At 39.9% G+C, this 22423-nt stretch overlaps 1 protein-coding gene across 1 annotated transcript in view; it reads right to left on the bottom strand.

Moving 5' to 3' along the window:
• Positions 1–4587: 4587 nt before the first annotated feature.
• The window catches only part of ADGRV1 (adhesion G protein-coupled receptor V1), a 556689-nt gene continuing 538853 nt past the window's right edge, over positions 4588–22423 (bottom strand). The window contains exons 88-90 of the mRNA XM_035014847.1: positions 18058–18249; positions 15453–15630; positions 4588–5015 (exon numbers count right to left, since the gene is read on the bottom strand). Of these exons, the coding sequence (XP_034870738.1) occupies positions 4897–5015; positions 15453–15630; positions 18058–18249 (489 nt within the window). The 3' untranslated portion in view covers positions 4588–4896. The remainder of the gene's footprint in view (positions 5016–15452; positions 15631–18057; positions 18250–22423) is intronic.

Below are 22423 nucleotides of genomic sequence, written 5' to 3'. Positions count from 1 at the left end.
TAAATGATTACTACATCCTCCCTGTAATGTGGCAAAAATCTTCAAAATGATTTTTTTTTTTTAAGATTTTATTTATTTGCGAGAGAGAGAATGAGACAGAGAGCATGAGAGGGAGGAGGGTCAGAGGGAGAAGCAGACCCCCCCGCCGAGCAGGGAGCCCGATGTGGGACTCGATCCCGGGACTCCAGGATCATGACCTGAGCCAAAGACAGTCGCTCAACCGACTGAGCCACCCAGGCGCCCTTCAAAATGATTTTGATGGATGTACAGAGTAAGGATATGCTATGGGGCAGGATGATGGATAGTTTCATGCACTTCATTAATAAGCTTTTCAAAATCTTTTAAAATCATGCCTTGTAAACGGTAATGGAAATTGTTATTATCATGACTTCCTTGCCTTTCTTGCTCTGATTTCCCAGACTTCTTTCTTTCAATCTCTTTCTCTCTCACATATGCACATATACATATATATATATATTCACCTTTAAAATAACTATAATCATACTCATAATCAAATCCAAAATAAGTGATGTTGAAATGATTTGCCTTGTCTCTTCATTAATGTTATGAAACAAATGTTGTTTACTCATTCCTATATTTTTTAAAAAGTCAAATTTGTGATTTTGCTCATACATTCCTAAAGGCAAAAAGTATGGTTTTACCCTGCTTAAGTTGGAATCTTTTAATTTTAATTTTATTTATTTATTAGAGAGAGAGAGAGAGAAAGCATGAGCAGGGAGAAGGAGAAGCAGAATCCCCGCCAAGTAGGAGCCCAATGCCAGGCTCGATCCCAGGATCCTGGGTTCATGATCTGAGCTGAAGGCAGCCGCTTAACTGAGCCACCCAGGCAACCCTCATTAAACTCTTTTATCTCCATTGTAGTAAATTCCTAATTAAGGGGGTGCCATACTTGTCAAAGTGATTTGAATAGTTACAGACAGAAGTAAAAACGAATGTTTATTTTTTCCCCTCAGGAATATTGTGCATATATTCATTATATGTGCCAGCTAGCATGTGTTATGATTTAATAAAGCATCTGGAGTTTCCTAGATTTTTGTAAAGGTAAGTTTAGTTTTCTACTATAGTGTTGAAATTATTATTATTATTTTTTAAAGATTTTATTTATTTATTTGAGAGAGAGAATGAGAGACAGAGAGCATGAGAGGGAGGAGGGTCAGAGGGAGAAGCAGACTCCCTGCCGAGCAGGGAGCCCGATGCGGGACTTGATCCCAGGACTCCAGGATCATGACCTGAGCCGAAGGCAGTCGCTTAACCAACTGAGCCACCCAGGCGCCCCAGTGTTGAAATTATTTTTATGAGATAAAAATGTGGGTAGCTGAGAGGCACCTGGCTGGCTCAGTTGGAAGAGCAACTCCTTGATCTTGATCCTTGATCCTTGATCTCGGGGTCATGAGTTTGAGCCTCAGGTTGGTTGTAGAGATAACATATAAATAAATAAACCTAAAAAAATTTTTGGGTAAGTGAGATGTATTGGGTAAGAATAACATCAGTGTACCAACTACATCTTATCAGTAAGAATATCACTCATCTGTCATACTTATTTCATTAGTCAAAAAGACTAGAAGAGATTCAAGAGAACAGAAGAGTTTTAGTCACTTGGTTCATTCTTTATATTTCACGTATGAATGTGGTTCTTTCACTTACGTCCTGCCAGAGAAGCACTGGGGAGACTAGGTCCATGCCATCATCGATTAAAAGGCCATATGAAACATACGAATGTCCTGTTGTTTTCTTGGTTCCTGCCAAGATCAGGCTGTCTAGAGGAAATCCATGCTGGCATCCAGCTGCTCTGAGAAGGTCCACACCACTTACCTGATTGAGACCTACCCTCAAACAGATCTATCCAGAGGCCTTAAGGCTAAACTCAAGGAGCATCTTAAGTGCTGGTAAACCCAAGGTGAAATTGCTGGGGAACTATGTTCCCGAATAGCATTTTCTTTTTCCAGTCTTACCCCAGTTATGTGTTTCAACTTCTCTGATCAGATTTGGGAGACATGGCAATATTGATTAAACCCTAAGACACCACGGGGGCACTTGGCTGGCTCAGTCAGTGGAGTGTGCGACTCTTGATCTTGGGGTAGTGAATCTGAGCCCCATGTTGGGTGTAGAGATTACTTAAAAAAAAAATAAAATCTTAAAAACAAAGCAAAACAAAACAAAACAAAACCCCTGACACCTCAAGAAATTGACCACCAACTCAAAGCTAAAGTTCCAGAATGAGGGCTCCTGGGTGGCTCAGTCAGTTAAGCGTCTGCCTTCGGCTTGGGTCATGATCCCAGGGTCCTTGGATCGAGCCCCTCGTCACGGTCCCAGCTCAGCAAGGAGCCTACTTCTCCCTCTCCTTCTGCTGCTCCCCTTGCGTGTGCTCTCTCGCTCTCTCTCTCTGTCAAATAAATAAATAACATCTTAAAAAAAGAAAAGGAAAAAACCTAAAACAAAAATAAAAATGATTTAAAAGTCACAAAAATACAGAAGCAGAGATATTTCCCAAGGAAATGTTAGTTGTCTATTGAGAGAGGACAGAAAATATGGAAATGAGAAATACGGAGTTTCTGTCTGGGGTGGTGAAAAATGTTTTGAAAATAAAGCGGATGGTTGCATAGCATTGTAAATGTAATTAAGGCCACTGAATATAAAAATCACATTTAAAAATGGTTAAAATGGCAAATTTTGTTACATATATTTTACAATTAAAAAACCCTAATAATCTAATACACCAAATACTACTGAATTGCACACTTTAAGTGGGTGAGTTCTATGGAATGTGAATCATATCTTGATAAAGCTCCTTTAAAAATGTCATGAAGAAAAAGAGGATCAAACCCCCCTGAAAGAAAAAGACCACAATGTGTAACAGTCCCAGCCTTTTAGTTTTCATTTTTAGGAATTTGATTTGATTTGCTTCTTCCTACATAGTACTATACTTCCCTGGCAAGTGTCCCATTTTAATCTACATTGGGAGGAAACAGGATGGCAAAATATTGCTGCTGTTGGAATATGAAGCTTATTTATTTTAGCACTGTGGCTTCTAGAAATCTTATTTTTTTCCTTCCAATATTTAAAAGGATCATGCTGAACACTAGCAGGTGGTCCTTTTGATTCCTTTATCAAGATGGCATTTTGGATAGCAATAGAAATCCAGTCATCTGATGAAAAAAGGTATCCCTGATTTGTCATGTTTTGGGCCAGATTTTCCCCAAATTCTGACAACATGTAAAATTGAAAGTAGCTATTGGCAATTGCCTTTGTTAGAGAATTCCTCATTGGTGAAGTCATAGTCTTTTTAGGAACTTTAAAAATGGTGGTCATAAGACTGAATTTGAATTTATCTTAGGTGACAAATAAGAATCTAGTTATGTGGGGAAAAGATGACTCATGGATTCTACACAATGACATCTCACATTTCTATGATCATTACCTAAGCCCCCAATTCATTAAAATCTATTAACAATTTTAGTATGTTTACCGATTTTAAAATTTTCCTTGTAAATGTTATATATTATAACCAATTTCATCAGTTGCTTCTACCCTATCATGAAACAGATTGCATACAGAGCAATGCTGTCGGGTGAGACAACTAACTTATTTGTCACTTAAGGTAAATGCAATCTTTTTACCACCATTTCTAAAGTTCATAAAAAGGATTAAAACTCCACCAAGGATGGAGCTTTGTTTGTCAGGCTGTTTGATTTTGCTGTGCAGCTTTTGTTTTCTACCTACAATGACAATCCACCCATGAACACTCAATATAAGAGAGAGGCGACAGGAGTGGGGGAGGACTAACAGGAAGAGAAGAGTCATTTAATAATTTATCAAGATAAATAATGCTGCTCAGGTTTTGTAAAAAATAAAGCCAGGCTTAACAGTGAGTATAGGGCACTTGAATGTTTTAATTATGGCTCTAAAGGAAATTATTAACAGAAAAAATTTTTGCCTTAGATAATTATTTTTTATTTAATTTTTTTCTTGAGATGTTACTGACTCTCTTGAAAATACTGAGGAATTCAAAAACAGAAGGTCACAAAGGCTTCCCTAGGACAGAAGTGTTCTGTTCCTAATGATTCTTCTGGAACCATAGTCAATAAAATCATCCCGAACACAATAGTGTTTGTTCTGGGATAGACTTTCTGATTTCTCATTCTGAGATAAAGACTGAAAAATCGAAACCAAGAAATGTTTCTCCTAAACAAACTGCACTGTTTGAATGCTCCTCTTCTTAGCTGTGCTGAAGTGCTTGATGTAGTGGTTATTTTTAACTGGGAACAGAACATTTATTTTGGAAAATGTTCAGATCCCTAATTTCATAATGAGCAGAAATACATACTTTTGATGAAAGACTATGAAACTGCAGTATCCCCATCAACACGTAGGTGCAGAATCTTCAACAGACAATAAATTGTATGGTTTTTAGGAATGAAAGTCCTCTAGAAGCTTGTGAAGTCTTAAATCTGGATGACCTGTATCAATACTGGAAGAAACAGGGTGCTTGATCTCATCGAGATATAGCGTGTTTCTTTGCTCATACACAACATTTCCTTGTAAATAATGAGCTTGTGTGATGTCAAATGGGTTCTATTGTTTTTATTGATTATTACTTTTATTAAACAATGTTAGCCATGTCAGATGATTAAAAAACAACTACTATTCTTGGAATATGTGCATCCTATATAACTGATACAAACTTTCATCATAGCAGTGAATTTTCAGGTTGCACAAAGATAAGTAGTTCAAATTCCAAACACAACAATCACTTCTGGGTTAATCATCCAGCACAAGTCATAGGTTCCTATTATATAGCTGTGTGTTTAAAACTTACAGAGTTTAGCACAAAGCCAATACAAACAGGAAAGTATCATTCTAATTGTTACTGAAGCGCTAGAGGTGGGTGTCGGCGATGGGTATCCTCCTGAGTTCTACGATCTGGGAGTCAGTTAAGGTGCCTCCCTCCTGGCTGCCTTGACCAGATTCATTATCACTGACACTGAGACCAGCACCTGTAATAGAAAAAGAATAAACACAAAACACCCAACCATTAGTGCAGTGAATTAAGGGTCACATTACATCAAGCTGACACGTGTTTATTTCTATTGTATTGGTGAATAGTGAGCTATACATTTCGAAAAAATATCATCATTATTTTTTTAAGTGGGCTCCACACCCAAAGAGGGGCTTGAACTCACTATCCTGAGATCAATAGTTGCATGCTCTCCGGACTGAGCCAGCCGGGCGCCCCTTGACTAAATATTATTAATACCTAACAATTATAAGCCTGTGTTAAAATTCCCTTTGGTAGTTTTTGAAGTGAAAAGTAATTTCTAAAGACACAAATTTGGGTTCTCAACCTTTTCTGTTTCTACCTGGTTGACATGTGTAACGTACTCCCAAGAACAGCATTTCTCAATTGGGAGCTTATTAAAGTAAAAAAGATCAGGCAGGTTATGAGAATTTTTCAGCAGGAGGGTAGCGTTTGCTGTTAGAAACCTGAGTCTCCAACCCTACGTGTACGGAATCTAGTAGGTCCTTCAGCTGAGACTCCCTGTGGGCAGCGATCTGAGAAGAAAGACATGCACTGACAACACTTGCTGTCGTATCAGCGCCCAGAAGACCCCGGCTCGGAACGACTCTGATCTGATCCTGAGATAAAAATAATGGCGTAACACAGTACCAAAACAGATCCATACACAAATCCCACAAGGCTGGCTGTTAATTACAGATAGCGCCCAGAATCTCTGTTTTGAGGAAGCTCCACTATTCACTACTCTTTTTACAGCTCAGAATAATTCAGAGAATTTAACACTGTGCCAGAGTAATACCGAGTTCTTTTCTTCTCTAGTGAGCAGAGGACCGCAGACTCTCATGTTCTCTCTCTCTCTCTCTCTCACACACACACACACACACACACAGAATGGGGATGTGGTCATAGGGTGTGCTGCTGGGTTGAATCACCAGAGATTAAGCTCCCACTCCTCCCCCTCTGCAGGGCACAAGACTCTGCAAACAAGAAGGCAAATGAAAAACCAGTTGCTGGGTGGCTGAGACTTCCCTTTCTGTTTGAGAAAGGCAGGGCTGCTGAGTCGGTAGCTGTGGGAAGATGGCAAATTAGACTCTTAACCTATTTGGGGATGGGAGCAGGAGCCCACTACTGCCTTCTTCCAGCCAAGCCCTCCCTCTTCTGGGTCCCTCTTTCCCAACCTCTCTGTGAAAGGCTGCTGTTGAAACCCCATCTCCACCCTTTGCTTCTGGGACACTGCACTTGCCCATCTCATCCTCTGATCTGCTGGCTTTTTCCAGAGAGCTCTCGTGCTTCCTCCCGAATCTCTTCCTCCCAGGTCACCCCTGGAGGCCTTGTCTTCAGCCCTGCTTCTAGGCCCATACCATCCGGCTGACCCCTGCTTGCTCTCTGGCCTGACGGCTATTTCCACCTTTGCCTGACATGCTCATCTTAACCCCCTGCCTCCTTAATCTGGTCACCCCCATTCCTCCTGTCAATATCACCTCAGCTGTTACCTCTGCTACCCAGAGAAACATGACGATTTTCTTTGGAAACATCTGACTGCCTCATTGCATTATGTCCCTCATACCTTTACATCATCTAGCTCATAGGACAGTGCTCAGCACACTGTGGGTGTTCAGTAAATGTTTGCTGAGTGTATTAATAAACTATGCTCTGCATTCTAGCTCTTACCAAAGTCTCCTCCAAGCCTTACTGCCTGTTCTGTTCCTCGGATCCATTCCGCATTCCACATCCTCTCCTGCTCAAGACCAAACAGTTCCTATGGCCAATTGCATCAAGTCTGGAACCCTCTGCACTGGCTTTCAGCAAACTTCCTAATCTGACTCTACCCCACCAAATAGACAGATTTCAACCTGGGCCTGTTGGAGAGCTTCCTCCAAGTGATCAGCTCTCTTATCTGGTTAATTCCAGCCTGAGCGTCTTCCTGCCCATCCCTCGAGGCCCATTTTCACACCCTTCCACAGATCGTTCTTTCACCTTCCTTCAAAACAGGGAGGTGGGGGACGCAGTATGTGAAAAGAAAAGTCCTAGTTTATACCTGAAAAACATGTGTATCACATCCCCTTTATTCTCTTAAACTGCCCTGGTTTAGATGATAAATTATATGGTATCTCCCCAGATAATGTATATGTGTCACGGAGCAAAATGTGTGACAAACACCCATGGGCTCTCTCCTTAGGTTAAGAACTAGAATATTGCCAATGACAATATTTTTAAAAATTTAGTTAGTTGCCAAAATTAAGACATTTAACATTAAAAAAAAAATCAGATTCTCTTGAAAAGGCAGAGGGCAACACTAGGCCTGCATTTTCTGGATTGAAAAAAAAAAAGGCCCAAAACATGGAACTGGCACTACTGTTTGCTCCTGTATTCATCCAGCCCTCTTGAATCACTCATGGTATTTGCTTGGCCCCTGAAGGTAACTATGTCTCAGAAGGACAAAAGGCCCATGCTTCTCTGCCCCAGGAACAGGGGAACTGTCCCACTTGGAAGAACCTCAGTGGATTGGAAAGACACTGGCCACTCTATAAGGAGAAGGTAACTGGGGCCCTGAAGCCAGCAGCAGCTTAATCCAGCTGAGGAGGAACAAAAGGGCTACATAACAAAGTTGCTCAATATGGGATCAACTACAGAGAAGCAGGGAGGACACCACGATTACCATCAGGGCAGAGTGGGCTTAATGAGTGAACGAGCATCATCAGCTCCCACTGACTTCATGTCTGCCCACTCCAAATTTCATTAGGAAGACAGACGTGTTTGCCTGCCATCTTGACAAAGCATGCTGGAAAGAAGTTCTGTGCTGGAAGCCTGCTGAGCAGACAGCAAGGGACAGACTGAACTGGGCTGGAAGGTTTAACATAGGGTGCAGCTTTACAAGTAAGGGGTGTTACCAGCTTGTTTAGTAGCTTAGAGCCCTGTGAAATGTCAGGAAGTTCTAGATACAGCCTCCCCTGGAATTACCACATCTACATGACCCAGCTCCTCTTCCTTCTCAGTTTCTGCCCAGCTGAAATAAATGCATATTACTCAAATCTTAATCCCTCATTGAGACTCAGAAAAGACCCGTATTATACATGGTAATAACACGACAGACTGGGAGCAAAGCCCCAGGTTTCTTGCTCTTGGTTTTTTTTGCTTGTTTGTTTTGGTGTTTTTGGGGGGGGGGGGTTGTTGGTGGTGTTGTTTTAAAGATTTTATTTATTTATTTGAGAGACAGAGAGAGCAAGAACGTGTGCGAGAGAGCACAAGCAGTGGAGAGGGAGCAGTAGGCTGCCTGTTGAGTAGGGAACCTGACGCAGGGCTTGATAACAGGACCCTGAGATCATGACCTGAGCCCAAGGCAGACACTTAACTGACTGAGCCACCCAGGCACCCCTCTCGTCTCTTTGTAATGCATAAATGGTCTGGGAGGATGTTTTGCAGTGAGTAACCTGATTTTTTTTAAAGGTATTTTTTCTGCTTAAATTTTAAGCCAAAAATTCAAGAAAAATCCAGTAACTGTAGTAATAGTTACTTTTCCCTATAACAGACAGAAAGGTAACAGCAAAGGAACTAGAAGTGACATTTTACATTCGTCTAGTGCCTCTCCTTTCTTCAACATTTTAACACGCTTTAGTTAGGAAAGGGAGGATTATTAGTCTTGTTTTACAGATGCAGGGATTGCCTGGGAATCAGACGTGTTCATTGAGTTGCTAGGTCACACAGCAGGGAAGTCACAGAATGCAGATATCCAATGGTCTTCTGACCCCAAATGTAAGATGTTTTCTTCTACACCATACTGCCTCTTGTGGCGGTTCTAATTGTGTTACTTCCTTGTGCCCTAGGCTTTGAGTATCCAACTTTGTCTGTAGAATACATTGCAAACCTACTTGGCTCATATTCCAGCCCCTACACCCCCACCCCCATTTCTACTTCACTTACTAGTCATGGTGCAGTGAACACCAGGTGTTTCAGAATACATTACGAACATTTAAAATAGTTTTTAAGTTGGGTGCCTGAGTGGCTCAGTTGGTTAAGAGTCTGCCTTTGGCTCAGGTCATGATCCCAGGGTCCTGGGACAGAGCCCCGCATTGGGCTCCCTGCTCAGTGGGGAGTCTGCTTCTCCCTTTACCCTTCCCCCCGCCCCCCTCCCCGGCTTGTGATTTCTCTCTCTTACTGTCTCTCTCAAATAAATAAATAGAATCTTTTTTTTTTTTTTAAAGATTTTATTTATTTGACAGAGAGAGACACAGCGAGAGAGGGAACACAAGCAGGGGGAGTGGGAGAGGGAGAAGCAGGCTTCCCGCAGAGCAGGGAGCCCTATGCGGAGCTCGATCCCAGGACCCTGGGATCCGGACCTGAGCCGAAGGCAGACGCTTAACGACTGAGCCACCCAGGCGCCCCAATAAATAGACTCTTTAAAAAAAATAGTTTTTAAGCATAACAATAAGCTGAACCCAACAAATAATATATACAATGAGCTACTGAACTTCAACTCTGTCAGATACTGATAGATTCTTTACATTAACAATCTCTAACCTCCATGAAAACTTAACAAGCTTTTTTAAAGATTTTATTTATTTATTTGAGAGAGAGAGTGAGAGAAAGAGAGAGAACACAAGCCAGGGGGAGAGGCAGGGGGAGAGGCAGAGAGAGAAGCAGACTCCCCACTTAGCAGGGAGCCCAATGCAGGACTCCATCCCAGGACTCTAGGATTCTGACCCAAGCCGAAGGCAGACACTTAGCTGACTGAGGCACCCAGGCGCCCCTAATTATAATAACTCTTATTTGCTAAGTGAGGAAACTGAAACCTTGAGTCCCTTGCTAAAAATCAAACAGATAGTAGACTGCAGAACTAGGATGCCAACACAGGGCTCTCTGATCCCAAGGCCCATTCCTGTTTTCTACAGATTTTTTCAAATGTGATAGTGATACAAAGATCATTCTCCTTCAATCTTTTTCGGGAGGAAAAAAAAAATCTTTCCAAATTTTGCTCTTCCACTTTGATGCCCATTTAATTTTGTTTAGCATACTGGTCTCTAGAAGTTTTTGAAGTTAAATAAGTCATTGTGGTTTTATGTGATCTATCTGAAAGAGAAATTTATTAATGAGTTCTTAGAGGAGTTTGAGTATTTGGGCCTTGACTCTGAATGTTTTCATTTCTATTCAAGGACTTGTCATTTATTTTCTTCTGACTGAAAAAGAAATCATTTGAAGTTTCTGATAAAGAAATGTTTGCATTGACATTTGTGTCTTTGGCCTGAGGTAAAAACAGGAAGCTAAGGGATGACAGGGAATCAGATTAGTCTTTCTGGGAGAAGCCTTCTGTGAAGAAAATCCTGTTTCTAAGCCCAATATGCTCCAACCTTGACATATTCTAGAATCTTGTCAGCTTTTGATCAACATAAAAATCTAGCCACTGAGCTGGCCATCCCATCTCATAATCTAATACTACACAATGCTCCAGGTCAGTGCCTCTGAACTCTTTTATAAAGCGTCTGAAGCAATGGGATTCCTTTAGCTTCTGGTACATGAAGGTTTTTCAAAGGGTCTAGGGTGGTATGAGGACAACTTTAAGAAAATGTATTCCTAGATCTTTAACTTCTATGTGTGCTTTTTTAAAAAAAAAAAAGTTTATTTATTTATTTAAGTCATCTTTACACCCAACATGGGGGTTGAACTCATGACCTCAAGGTCAAGAGTCACATGCTTCTCTGGCTGAGCCAGACAAGCACCTGCATGTGCACTCTTGTGGTGAGTTTTTGATAATTACTTAGCAAAACATTTAATATTTTATTTTATTTTTTTAAAAAGATTTATTTATTTTAGAGAGAGAGCTTGCAAGAGCACTCAGGGTTGGGTGGGGTAGGAGAGACAGAAGGAAAGGGAGAGAGAGAGAGAAAGAGAAAATCTCAGACTCCCCACTGAGTGTGGAGCCCCATGTAGGGCTCGATCTCATGACCTGAGCAGAAATCAAGAGTCGGATGCTCAACCGACTGAGCCACCCAGGAGCTCCTCAAAACATTTAATATTTTAAAAATTAATGTTGATTTATTCAATTGTAGACTAATAATTATAATGATAATAATAAAAAAAATTTTTAACACTTTATATATAGCCTTATGGTCACAGGAAAACTTTAAGTTTCAATTTATATACATGTTTTGTTGGAGAGAAGTTGTTTTGAGTGAGTGAAGACTGAATGAATTTCAAGCATAAAATATATTACATTAGGATAAAATTCTGTGGTGGAGTGGAATGGAAATGTAAGTTCAAGGAGAAAAGACAATGATGTAGAATTTCCAATTGTAAGAGAAAAGTCTGCTCCATATGTATTTTAAAAGTGAAATGAATATGGGGTGCCTGGGTGGCTCAGTTGGTTGGGCGTCTGACTCTTGATTTTGGCTCAGGTCATCGTCCCAAGGTTGCAGGATCCAGCCCCGAGTCAGGCTCCATGCTGAGCTCAGAGTCTGCTAGAAATTCTCTCTCTCTCTCCCTCTCCCTCTGCCCCTTCCCCTGCTCTCTCTCTCTCAAATAAATAAAATATAAAAAAAAGAGAAATTAATAATAATGGATATCAAATTGCTATGATATTTAGACTCCTTTGAATTAGTTTAAAAGAATAATGTAAAATTTTCATTTTTAAACACTAAAATTTATAATACAGAAGTTATCTTATTTGATACTATTTCAATTTATGATGAAAATCTTTAGATGTTTATTAAATATATGCAAAAGGTTACATAGCTTTTCAAAGTTGTCTAAGGGTTTAAATGAAAAGACTTAGAAGACCCACGGTTCCCAGTACCAGACTTGAAGTGGCCAATGGTTAAAATGGACCTGTGATAGATCAAGGTTTGCAAACCCGAATGTCACGGAGGCCAGGTCGGCTAGCACAGACCAGCGACACAGGTCTGGTGAGCACTGGACAACAAAGAGCTCATGCTCTGTCCGGAGGGGTAGCCATTACTCAACTCCAATCAAGGAGATTTTAAGATTGTGCTAGATTTTAAGCACTCTGTTGCTAGATTTTTTTTTAAAGAAATTCTGGGTTTTGGGTGCCTGGGTGGCTCAGTCATTAAGCCTCTGCCTTCGGCTCAGGTCCGGATCCCAGAGTCCCTGGCATCAAGCCCCACATCGGGCTCCCTGCTCGGCGGGAAGCCTGCTTCTCCCTCTCCCACTCCCCCTGCTTGTGTTCTTACTCTCGCCATCTCTTTCTCTGTCAAACAAATAAATAAAATCTTAAAAAAAAAAAAAAAAAAAGAAATTCTGGGTTTTTATGGGATAGCTCTAAAATTTTTTTAAGTTTTTTTTTTTTGTTTTTTTTGTTTTGTTTTTTTTTTAAGTAATCTGTACACCCAACGTAGGGCTGTAACTCACAAGCCTGAGATCAAGTGTCACATGCTCTACTACTGAGACTGTGAGGTGCCCTGGGATATCTCTGAAATTTGGGCTTAAAAAACATTAAAATGCTATGAGAATCAAACAAAATCCTCTGTTGGGCCAAATCTGGGCCTATATATCAACTGTAAATTCAGCTGTAGATGGAATGGCATGTGAACTCCTTTAATTTGACCATATTCTATGATGAAGTGTCTTGGGGGTGGTGCTTGGTTATTATAGTACCTTTTCTAAAAATAGAGGGAACCAATGTTAGAGACTATTATTTCGGTCTTTTTAAGTATTTATTTCCTAATGAGTTTAGTGAGTTCCAAGGAATGCTAAACTCATCTATAAGTAAGCAAGTCATTCCATACATTCCTGAACTGAATGCATTTAATACTTGTTACAAATATAGGACCCACATCTAATTTAATTGTGCTGCAAGAATTCATTTTATGTTTCCAGTGTCCCAACATCAACAACTGACCACTTTGTAGTGCTGGGGACATAATCTTCCCTGGGAATCATTAGTAATCTGAAAGCCCCTTTTTAGTCCTAACACTAGTGAGCATTTTAGGAAATTGTTCATTTCCTCCTTCATGAAACCTCCTCTCTCTTTATTCTTTCTCACCATGCTGCAGTTTCCTCCATGGGACCCTCTTCTATTCACTCTTTAAAATATATATATTTATTTATTTATTTATTTATTTATTTATTTATTTTCCAGGGGTGGGGGGGAGAGAGCAAGCATGGAGAGTGGGGGAGAGGAAGGGCCAGAGGGAGAGGGAAAGGGAGAATCTCAAGCAGACTCTGTGCTGAGTGCGGAGACCAATACTGGGCTCAATCGCAAAACCCTGAGATCATGACCTGAGCTGAAATCAAGAGTTGGATGCTTAACCGACTGAGCCACCCAGGCACCCCTATTCATTCTTTAAAGGAGATATTATCCAGGATGCTCTTCTTATTGCCCTTTCTCTGTCTCCCCTCCCTTCCTCACCTCTTTCCTTTACTTCTTTTCTCTCTCCTTCACTCTCCCAGGATCAAACTCATCCATCCCCACAGCTTCGAAAAGAGTCTCTGCCTTGACGCATGTCAAACCAATACCTCCAATCCTGAACCCTCAGCTAAGATCCTTCAACCCTGAATATTTAAGAGCCCCCAGGCCTAATTACAATACTTCCAAATCTGAACTCATCAGTTTCCCCCGAAACACATGAATGAACAAATGCTCTTGATACAATTCCTCAGCCACCGAAGTGAGAAGCAGGAGCCTTTGCTGACTGTCCTCTTAGTGCAACTTCAGCTTTCCTCTTGTGTTCATCTTCTCTTTCTTATTTCTGCTCCCCGAATCTGAGGCCCAAACCTCATTCCCTTGGACAATTGTAATAATCTCCCAGCCTTTCTGGTTTTGCTTCTAAATTTATTCTTCATGCTTTTGTAAGAGTTATTTTGCCTCAAAAACCAGTGGGAACATGCCATTCCTCTCCTCAAAAACCTCCATGGCTCACTAGGTTCTATAAAAATCCCACTCCTTAGCATGGCTTCTGAATAGCATTTTAACGTTATGTAAAATACCAGCAAGTGTTCTGCTCCCACAAAATGAATCTATTACTAAATGTGTTCCGGAAACACCAGGTTAAATTAAGTGAAGTGGGTTTCTTTACTCTAGGACTTTTTAGAGCTGCTAAATGCTAATGTGAATTGTGAATCTTTGCAGTTTCCCAAATATACTCAGTCAGAGGATCCTCCCATTGAGGATGACTATAAATATCACAAGGAGGTTGTTCACTGAAACCCAGTTGGGGAACTACAGTAAATTATTAACAATGCAGGTAAATTACCTTGCAGGCCTTTCTCCAGCTGCCTGGCTCGCACTCCCCATCTACCCCAGCCACACTGCAGTGCGGCTTCTCTCCAAGTGCCTGTAAGCCATGCACCTGTAAGCTAAGGGCTTTGGCTGATTCTACTCCCTCAGTCTGCAATGCCTTTCCTCCACTCTTTAACTATTTAAAACCACATATTTTTCAAGAATCAACTAAGAGGGTTCAAAAAAATTTCCTTGATCTCTTCAATAATTAATAACTCTTTTCATTACTTACTTACTCTTTCTTATGTCATGTTTGTGTGAATGTCTATTCCTCCAAGTAAACTCTAAGTTTCATTATTCATTCATTCAATTATCCAACAATATCTACAAGTTTTCCCAAGTGCCAACCACTATTCTTAATATAGGTATATACAGTAAAATGCATTTTGAATAATTATCTTAATAGGTTTATCTGAGTATGGACATATCTTCTTGCTTGCTTGTACATCTAGGAATGAAAAGTTCACTAAAAGTTTTACAACAGTGGCAGTTTGAGATTTTTCTGAGTAAAAAATAAAAGAAAAAAACTGCAGGGGCGCCTGGCTGGCTCAGTTGGTAGAGCATGTGACTTTTGATCTCAGTGTTGTAAGTTCAAGCCCCACACTGGAGGGTAGAGTTTACTTAATTAAAAAAAAAAAATTAAGAGAAAAGAAAAGAACTCTGCATATTTGATTTGAAAACAGCCATCCATTAGAGTCACAGGATGAGTGGGGTTGAACATGTAGGAGAAGCCAGTAAAATAGGATATATGATGGTGCTTAGAAAACAGTAGAACTACATGTGGCCCATTATTTTGCCTTTGACATTTTTTGCTTCAGTGCCAGGTCTCTTTGGCAGGTCAGAGGCGAAACTCTCTGAGAGAGATCCCTACTAGATCGTCTTAAAATACTGAACTTGTCTCAATGGTATCTTGGTGTTATATCAAGATCCCAGGACAGAGATATTTACATTTAGTTAGAGTATGCCTTTTTCTTAACAGCAAATTGTAAATTATTTTTAGGTTGTGTTATATTTGGTGCCAAGAACAAAATATCCTAAAGTTTGGCTGGGATTAGGAATGGGTCATGAGAATCAGGATGTGCCGAGGGGGACTGACTGTACTTCTTTTGCAACTTCATGGGAAGAAGATATAAGTTGCCACATAGCAAGAGTGCCTACCTCTAATGTGGTTTGTGGGTTCATACATACCAGTTTTTAATGCAAATATCAAGTCATCAAACTCCTGGGACTCTTCATCGGCTATTAGTGACCCTTGGCCATATCCTCCGGAGGAAGGGAACGTGGCGCCATTTTGAGGACTTGGCTTCAAGTCAGGGCTGGCCTGACTGGCTTGTTGGAAGGATGCTCTCTCCCAGTCAGCAGGCACCTTTTTGGGGTAGGGTGGGGAGCAACAGAAACAATAATATCAATACATACATATTTACTCTGATATCTACTTTATCACCACATTCTCATTACAGAGACCACCTGAAGTTACTGTTGAACTGTTTAGAATTAAGACCTTTAATTTTACCTTTGGTCCTCAGAGGCAACTCAGTCTGGTGATTCTAAACAATTTCTCTATTAGAATTACTTGTAGATTTCGATGCTGTCATGTGTGGGGAAAGAAAATTATTATTTTTTAACCCAAACAACACTTTTTTTTTTTTTTGTAGGTTGTATGGAAGAAAACTGTTAAGAATTTAAGAACCAGAGGGGAGGGGGGTGGGGTGGTGGATAAAATAGGGTAGGTGAAGTAAAACTTCCAGTTATAAAATAAAGATTCACATAATCATTGGATTAAATGATTTAAAAGATGGTTCTAACCTGAAATAATTAAATATATTCATGTCCTTCTTGGTCACTGATAACCAGTCCCTTAGCCCTTCCTTTCCTCATGCCTTCCCTTCTCTGCAGGGCTTCCTAGAATGTCTCTGATAGTCCCTCATCGACAGACAGCTGGATCAAGGCCAATTCCAAGCCTCTGAGGAATGCAGAGCACACTTAAGGGTCCGCCATTGTGCAACACCCCACATGAACATTCAAGGAGTGGCTCAGGCCCAGCTGCCCTCCCAACACAAGGTTTTCTGGGAGACTGCAGAGATGCCTTGTATTGAGAAAAGTGACCTGAGGACTGTGGAGATCATTTGAGAGAAGATTAAACCTTAAAATATTTCATTAAGAAGTTGAATATCTAGACCAGCACTGCCCAACAACTCTTTCTGTGATGATACAAATATTTTATATCCACATTCTCCATTATGGCAGCTACCGATATCACAGGTAGCTACTGAGCACCTGAATGTGGCCAGGGTAAGTGATGAACTGAATTTTAAATGTTATTTAATTTTACTTAGTTTGAATGTAAATAACCACACATGGCTAATGGCTATCGTATAGCTCAGATCTAGACAAATGCTAGATTGGGTAAACAATCAAAAAGACAAAAAAATTTTAAGATTCACTCCTGAATTGCTAGTTCTAAAAATAACCACTTCTACTGATATCAACTATGATGTGAAAGTAATTCTGTTTTAAGAACTTTGGGGATATAGAAATGGTATTAGATTTCTAAACATTTAGGGGTACCAAAATTCTTAAAATTCTTAAATATTGGACTTGACTTGTGATCACCTACTTACCTTAATTTTAACCTGACATGAATAAATTCCTTTCTACATTAACATGGAGGACAAAAAATATCACTGAGCAGGTAAGATGATCTCTCTACCTACCTATTTACCTATTTAACTATCTATAAACCATTACCTTTTTAGACAGATGCATTTTGATTTCCTGACATTTTTCAGGATGCAAACACAAATACTGTTCCCCTTGGCTCTTTATTTTTTTATTTCTTATTTTTTTGGAGGGTGGGGGAAGAGGCAGAGGGAGAGAAAGAATCTTAAGCAGGTTCCATGCTCAGCGGGGAGCCCTATGCAGGGCCAGATCTCACAACCCTGAGACCATGACCTGAGTGGAAATCAAGAGGGGGAAGCTTAACCCACTGAGCCACGTTGGCACTGCTCCCCTTGGCTCTTCAGTACAGAGAGGGCAATATGAGCTAAGTAAGGAATGGTAAGCAAGCACACCTCAGGCAGTACAGAACTGGTCAGGGACCTGCATACCATCTCTTCCTGGACAAATGTTTTCAGGTAGTTTTAAAAATCTGAGCGGTGTCCCAATACTATAGGTAGCATTACCGACAGGTTGGTGGCACTGTGATTTAGACACAGGAAAGCGAAACGACGGGGGATGGGAGGTGGATCTCACAGAGGACATCCTAGACAGATTTTCTAGTAGTGCTGCTGAAGCCCTCTTCCAAGCTTCTGTCCTAAAATATTTTCCGGTATTTAAATTAAAAAGAGTTTTAGTGTATTTTCTTTTCACTGAGTGTTTGTTGGGATCGAAGTAATGAATTGGGATGGGTGAAGAAAGAGAGCCAAGGAAGTATTTTTAGGAAGAGCACAGCATTTAAAAAAACCATTTCCGAAGCAGATTCAGTCACTGCCATGTTAAATTCGGATGATTCTGAAGAAAGCGGTGACAAATTATGCACTGACTTCCCAGTACAAACTGCTGGTTAGTATAGCTCACAGCACAGGGAAGAAAAAGAATTAGATAACAGGCAGGATACCACAGTAAGCCAATCAAATACCACAGATCAGAGGCTGTTGGTAGGAAAGGGATTTAAAAGTCACATGGTACCTTTTAACTTTCACTCTTTCTTGAGGCGGGTGGGGAAGGAGGGAGAGGGCGGGGGAGGAAGGGGGAGAGCTTGAGCAAGTGCAAGAGCAAGGGCAAGGGCAGGCACCTCCTCCATAGCACTGATAAGATTCTGCGTGGACTTGCTGATTTCCCCTCCAGCAGGAGGCATGCCACTCCCTGGTGTGAAGAAGGCTGTGCTGGGTCCTGGGTGTCCATTCATTTCCACTGTGTAGCTGGCCTTCATAGGGCAACACGTCTGGTTGTGTAGAACGAAATAAACCACAAAAACATAAAGTCCCTGCAAAAGAAAATAACATTAGCTTGTTAAAGGAAATCTGGCTACCGAGCTGAAAAATAAACGTGGTTATAAGCACAGCCGATTTTCTACAAGCCGTCTCCAAATTCTACCCAAAGCAGGGAAATACAGAACACATTACAAGTCTAGCAAGAGGCCACTGTAAATTTCTGAATGTCACAAAAAAGTTATTCAACGTTATTTGGGAAAACTGCCCTCTCACTAAAAAATCATTTTTTTCTTTGATTAAAACCCAAGTGACTCTGAAATCTAGCCCTACTAATACATGAAAACAGAACTTCAGAAGTATATCTGATTAGCCGTGTACCTTTTTAGAAAGCAAACCTCTCGCCTTCCAAAAAACTACTCTTTTCCCATTGATCTCACTTATTCTCATTTTTTTTCGTAGCAAAATGGTTAAGTGAGGTACTAATGCTCCAACCACCTTGTGGACTCCCAGAAGGGCAGCCCTAATTGAGCCTTCCGATTTTGTTTATCTGGCTCACTGACTATTTCATCTGAAAACACAATCACTGGGTAGGGATTCGGGGGAATTCTGTGGATTGCTTAATATTTAGCGTGCCTTGCTTCTCAGTGAATGTTACGGGAGACAACAAAGCTGTCTTGTTAAGTTCTTAAAAGATCTGCTGGCCCTTTAAATTCTTTCGCAACCCAGTCCAACTCTTGACAATTGCTCTGCTTCCATCACAGAGAGCAACTTGAATTTTGTATTTGTGTTCCAGACGTTGCCTACACTGGCTGTCCTTCATGATTTCTACAAGGGTTCTACTGTATACTTCTAATGGTGCTTCTATAATGCTTGGTAATTTTGACCTTTATACTCAGTCAATAAAATATGTTAAATTGTGGCTTTTGTGTCTATTAATCCTGGTGTTTAAGTTCTGGAAGCAAGTAAGAATCTCCTTAGTTATTAAAATTCTTAAACGAATCCACAAAAATGAAAGCAAGACATTCAGTTTATTAAAGAAGAAAAGGAGTTAATGTTAACATTTTTCATAAGACACAACTATCTTCATTTGGTGACGTTTGCATTCTCCCATGGTTCGTGACATTTCTAGGAGTATGGAAGCAATAAAGCAAATAATATGCTCGTGGGCTTGAAACTTTTATCTGCTGGTATAAATAGCAAAAAAATCTACTAGAAAATATTCAAGGCATAAGAATTACAACAGATTTTTAATGTAAAATGAAATTAAAGAACAGTCTGCAAGATGAGCATGCTAATATGTGAGCTCTGTTGCCATTTCTAGAATACTGCCATAAATTAGGTCTTTCTTCCCTTTTTGTTAGAATGAGCCCTTCCAGAGTTGGCATCCAATCTATATAACTAACAAATATGTTTTAAAATCAGTGGCTTTTCTGCTAAAAATATTGCTAAATATAATTACTCTAACCACAATATAAAATAAGTAATAGAAACATTTGTTTCCTTTTGAATTAGGGTTTTTTTTTTTTTACTCAACATTAATATTTTAAATTATGTAGGGTAAGTGAATTAGTTTCTCATGCAAAGGATGATGTGAACATTAGCAGAAACAAATCTTCCTGAAAACACACATACACATCCAAAATTTTTCTTGTACAAGTAATTTTTCACATGGGTATGACCTAATTACATTGGCCGAAGCAATAGACAAAACAGGAAAAAAATTAAACTGTCAGCCTTAAAACTGTGAGAATGTCACAGATTTATTTCAGGATTTCTCTAGGTGTTACAAAGTGATAGGGTAAAAGCTAGATCAGGAAACAAAACCACGCTTTAAAATCCATCTCTAAGGACCCATTTGTTAAAACAGCACATTCTCTCTTGTTTGTTTTTATATCTAGCCTTTTGTGCTGCAGGAAAGGAACTGCCTGCTGAAAATAACTTGCATGTGAAAATTACATGTGGTTTTTTTTTTTTCTTAAAAGAATATTTACATATACAGTAAATACTTGGAATCTTTCAGATGTACCCCAGGAAACATAAACACTGTTAAAATGGAAAGAAAAGAATGTTTAAATGCAGATAATGTGACATTTACTTGTGTCCAGCCCAGGCTGGGCAAATATAGAAAAGGGACCTTCATTATCCAAAATACTGAGCTGTGGAGATTTCTGATCTCACAGTAAAAACAAGTTCCTTTTCCAAACACTGCATGTTAAATCTCAGGCTCTCCCTTCTATGCGGGTCTGTGAAATAATTTAAGAGAGAATCTGGAATCTCAAGTGTTCAATCCAATATGCTGACCACCCACTCTGTGCATGGCCAGGCACCGAGATGCAAAGAGAAAACATCTGATTCCTACTCTCAAGCTGCTCACAAAGACAACAATCTTTTATAAAATAATGGGTTAACTCTTTTAGAGGCAGGACCTATATAATCCACCTGTTGTTCCTATTCTTTACTTAGGGAAGGCTGACTGAAGGAAATTCTGTGCACTGCTGTTTTGATTATTTTGTTGGATCTCCTACTACAAAGATGAAAAATGCTTTCAAAGTCTTTAGTTAGATTATAACTGGATGAACCATACCCAGCATGGCCAATTTTTAATTTTTTGATTTAGGAATTTAAACTTATTAGCAAACACCAGTGAGATACAAATGAGATCATAATGTCTAAAGGAGTTAATAGATGCCCTTAACATCATCAAAGAGCAAAATAAGTATAGGAGATTTTGGCTGCTTATCTCACTAATTTTTTTTTTTTTAAGATTTATTTATTTACTAGAGAGAGAGCGAGTGCGTGCGTGTGTGAGCTGGAGGAGGAGCAGAGGGAAAGAATCTCAAGCAGACTCCTTGGGGGAGCTCCAGCGGAGGTGGGGCTTGATCTCAGGACACTGAGGTTCTGACCTGAGCGGAAATCACTAGTTGGTCTCCTGACAGACTGAGCCACCCAGACACCCCTCAATAATTTCTATCAGTTTCATGTGAGGTGGGAAAGAATCAACACTGCCATTAAACAGATTTGACAGAGGAGAACTAGGTAAAACAGGAAGTTGATTAAGCAGCCTGCCCGGGAAGTGAAGTCTTGGGGCTTCACACTGATTTGGAGAACTCATCTTCACTCTGAGAGTGTCTTCCTCTGAGGACCATGATACAGCCCTCAAACAGGAGCAGTTAGCCTTTGCAGGACTTGTAAAAAGATCTCAGAAGAGGGCAGAATCCAGGTATTCAAACTATAACTGCACGCAAGCTGTTAAGAGTCAGCAATCCTCTTTGTCTCTGCTTCTCCCATCCCATAATTCTTTCAGGTTACAAAAAAGTGGTTAACATATTAAATGCATTCAATGAACCCATTTAACAGCTGCCCAGGCCCATTCCTTTAATTTTAAATTTGTCTCTAATTAAAGTGAAACATCTTTCCCACATTCTGAACACTATCCTGCACTCACAGCGAATTGAAGCTCGTGTGACAGACTTCACACTGCATCCCTCACCAGTGAGCACTAGCACACCCACCCAACAAGAGCTCTCAGCAATCCTGAGCTAAATGTGTTGAGCAATCTGACAAACTGACTCTGCATGACTTCTGTATCTAATATTTATTTCAGTTTCAGCAAAGAGTTTTGGCCAATCATACATGATAGAAATATTCAGGTGATAACGCCTAGCCTGCCATTAAAACACAAAGAATTAAATCAGTCTAGATACTGAAATGTAAAGTGTATAGTGGGGCCAGCACTTAAACATTTGAGCGATAAAAAGCTAGAGTTCTATAGGCAATGAGGAATTGGTCTTACAGACCCTACACATCTCACTGTATGCCACAAAAGTTGAACCACTGGGCTGTCAGTAGCTGGAACTAACTATGGATGAGGCAGATCATGATTCAGAGAACTTGAAAATAAAAGAGATTTTGCTAATATATAATTCCAGTGAAGAAAGATGAAAAAGACAGAGATTAAAGAAATTAAAGAAGCTGACAGGTAAGAAAAAAAATACTCAAGAGTTGTTCATTGATATCCTTGAAATAAGGAATCCAATGAATGTAACTGAAGATGAATAAAAAACCATATTGTTAATATAAGAACAGTTTCCTGAAAAAGAAAAAAAAACACAACTGAATCTGCAGCTTGTAAGTATATATAATACAGTGTACCAGGGAAATTTTGGTATAGATTCCTTAATACCAAACTGTAGCCTTACTAAGTTTTAAACTTTAAGATATTCAAGT

This window comes from Mirounga leonina, unplaced genomic scaffold (genome assembly GCF_011800145.1).
Source record: "Mirounga leonina isolate KUSES-001 unplaced genomic scaffold, KU_Mleo_1.0 Mir_168, whole genome shotgun sequence".
NCBI lineage: Eukaryota > Metazoa > Chordata > Mammalia > Carnivora > Phocidae > Mirounga > Mirounga leonina.
The sequence above is the reverse complement of the archived record's forward strand: the minus strand, read 5'-3'. Positions and strand labels throughout refer to the sequence as shown.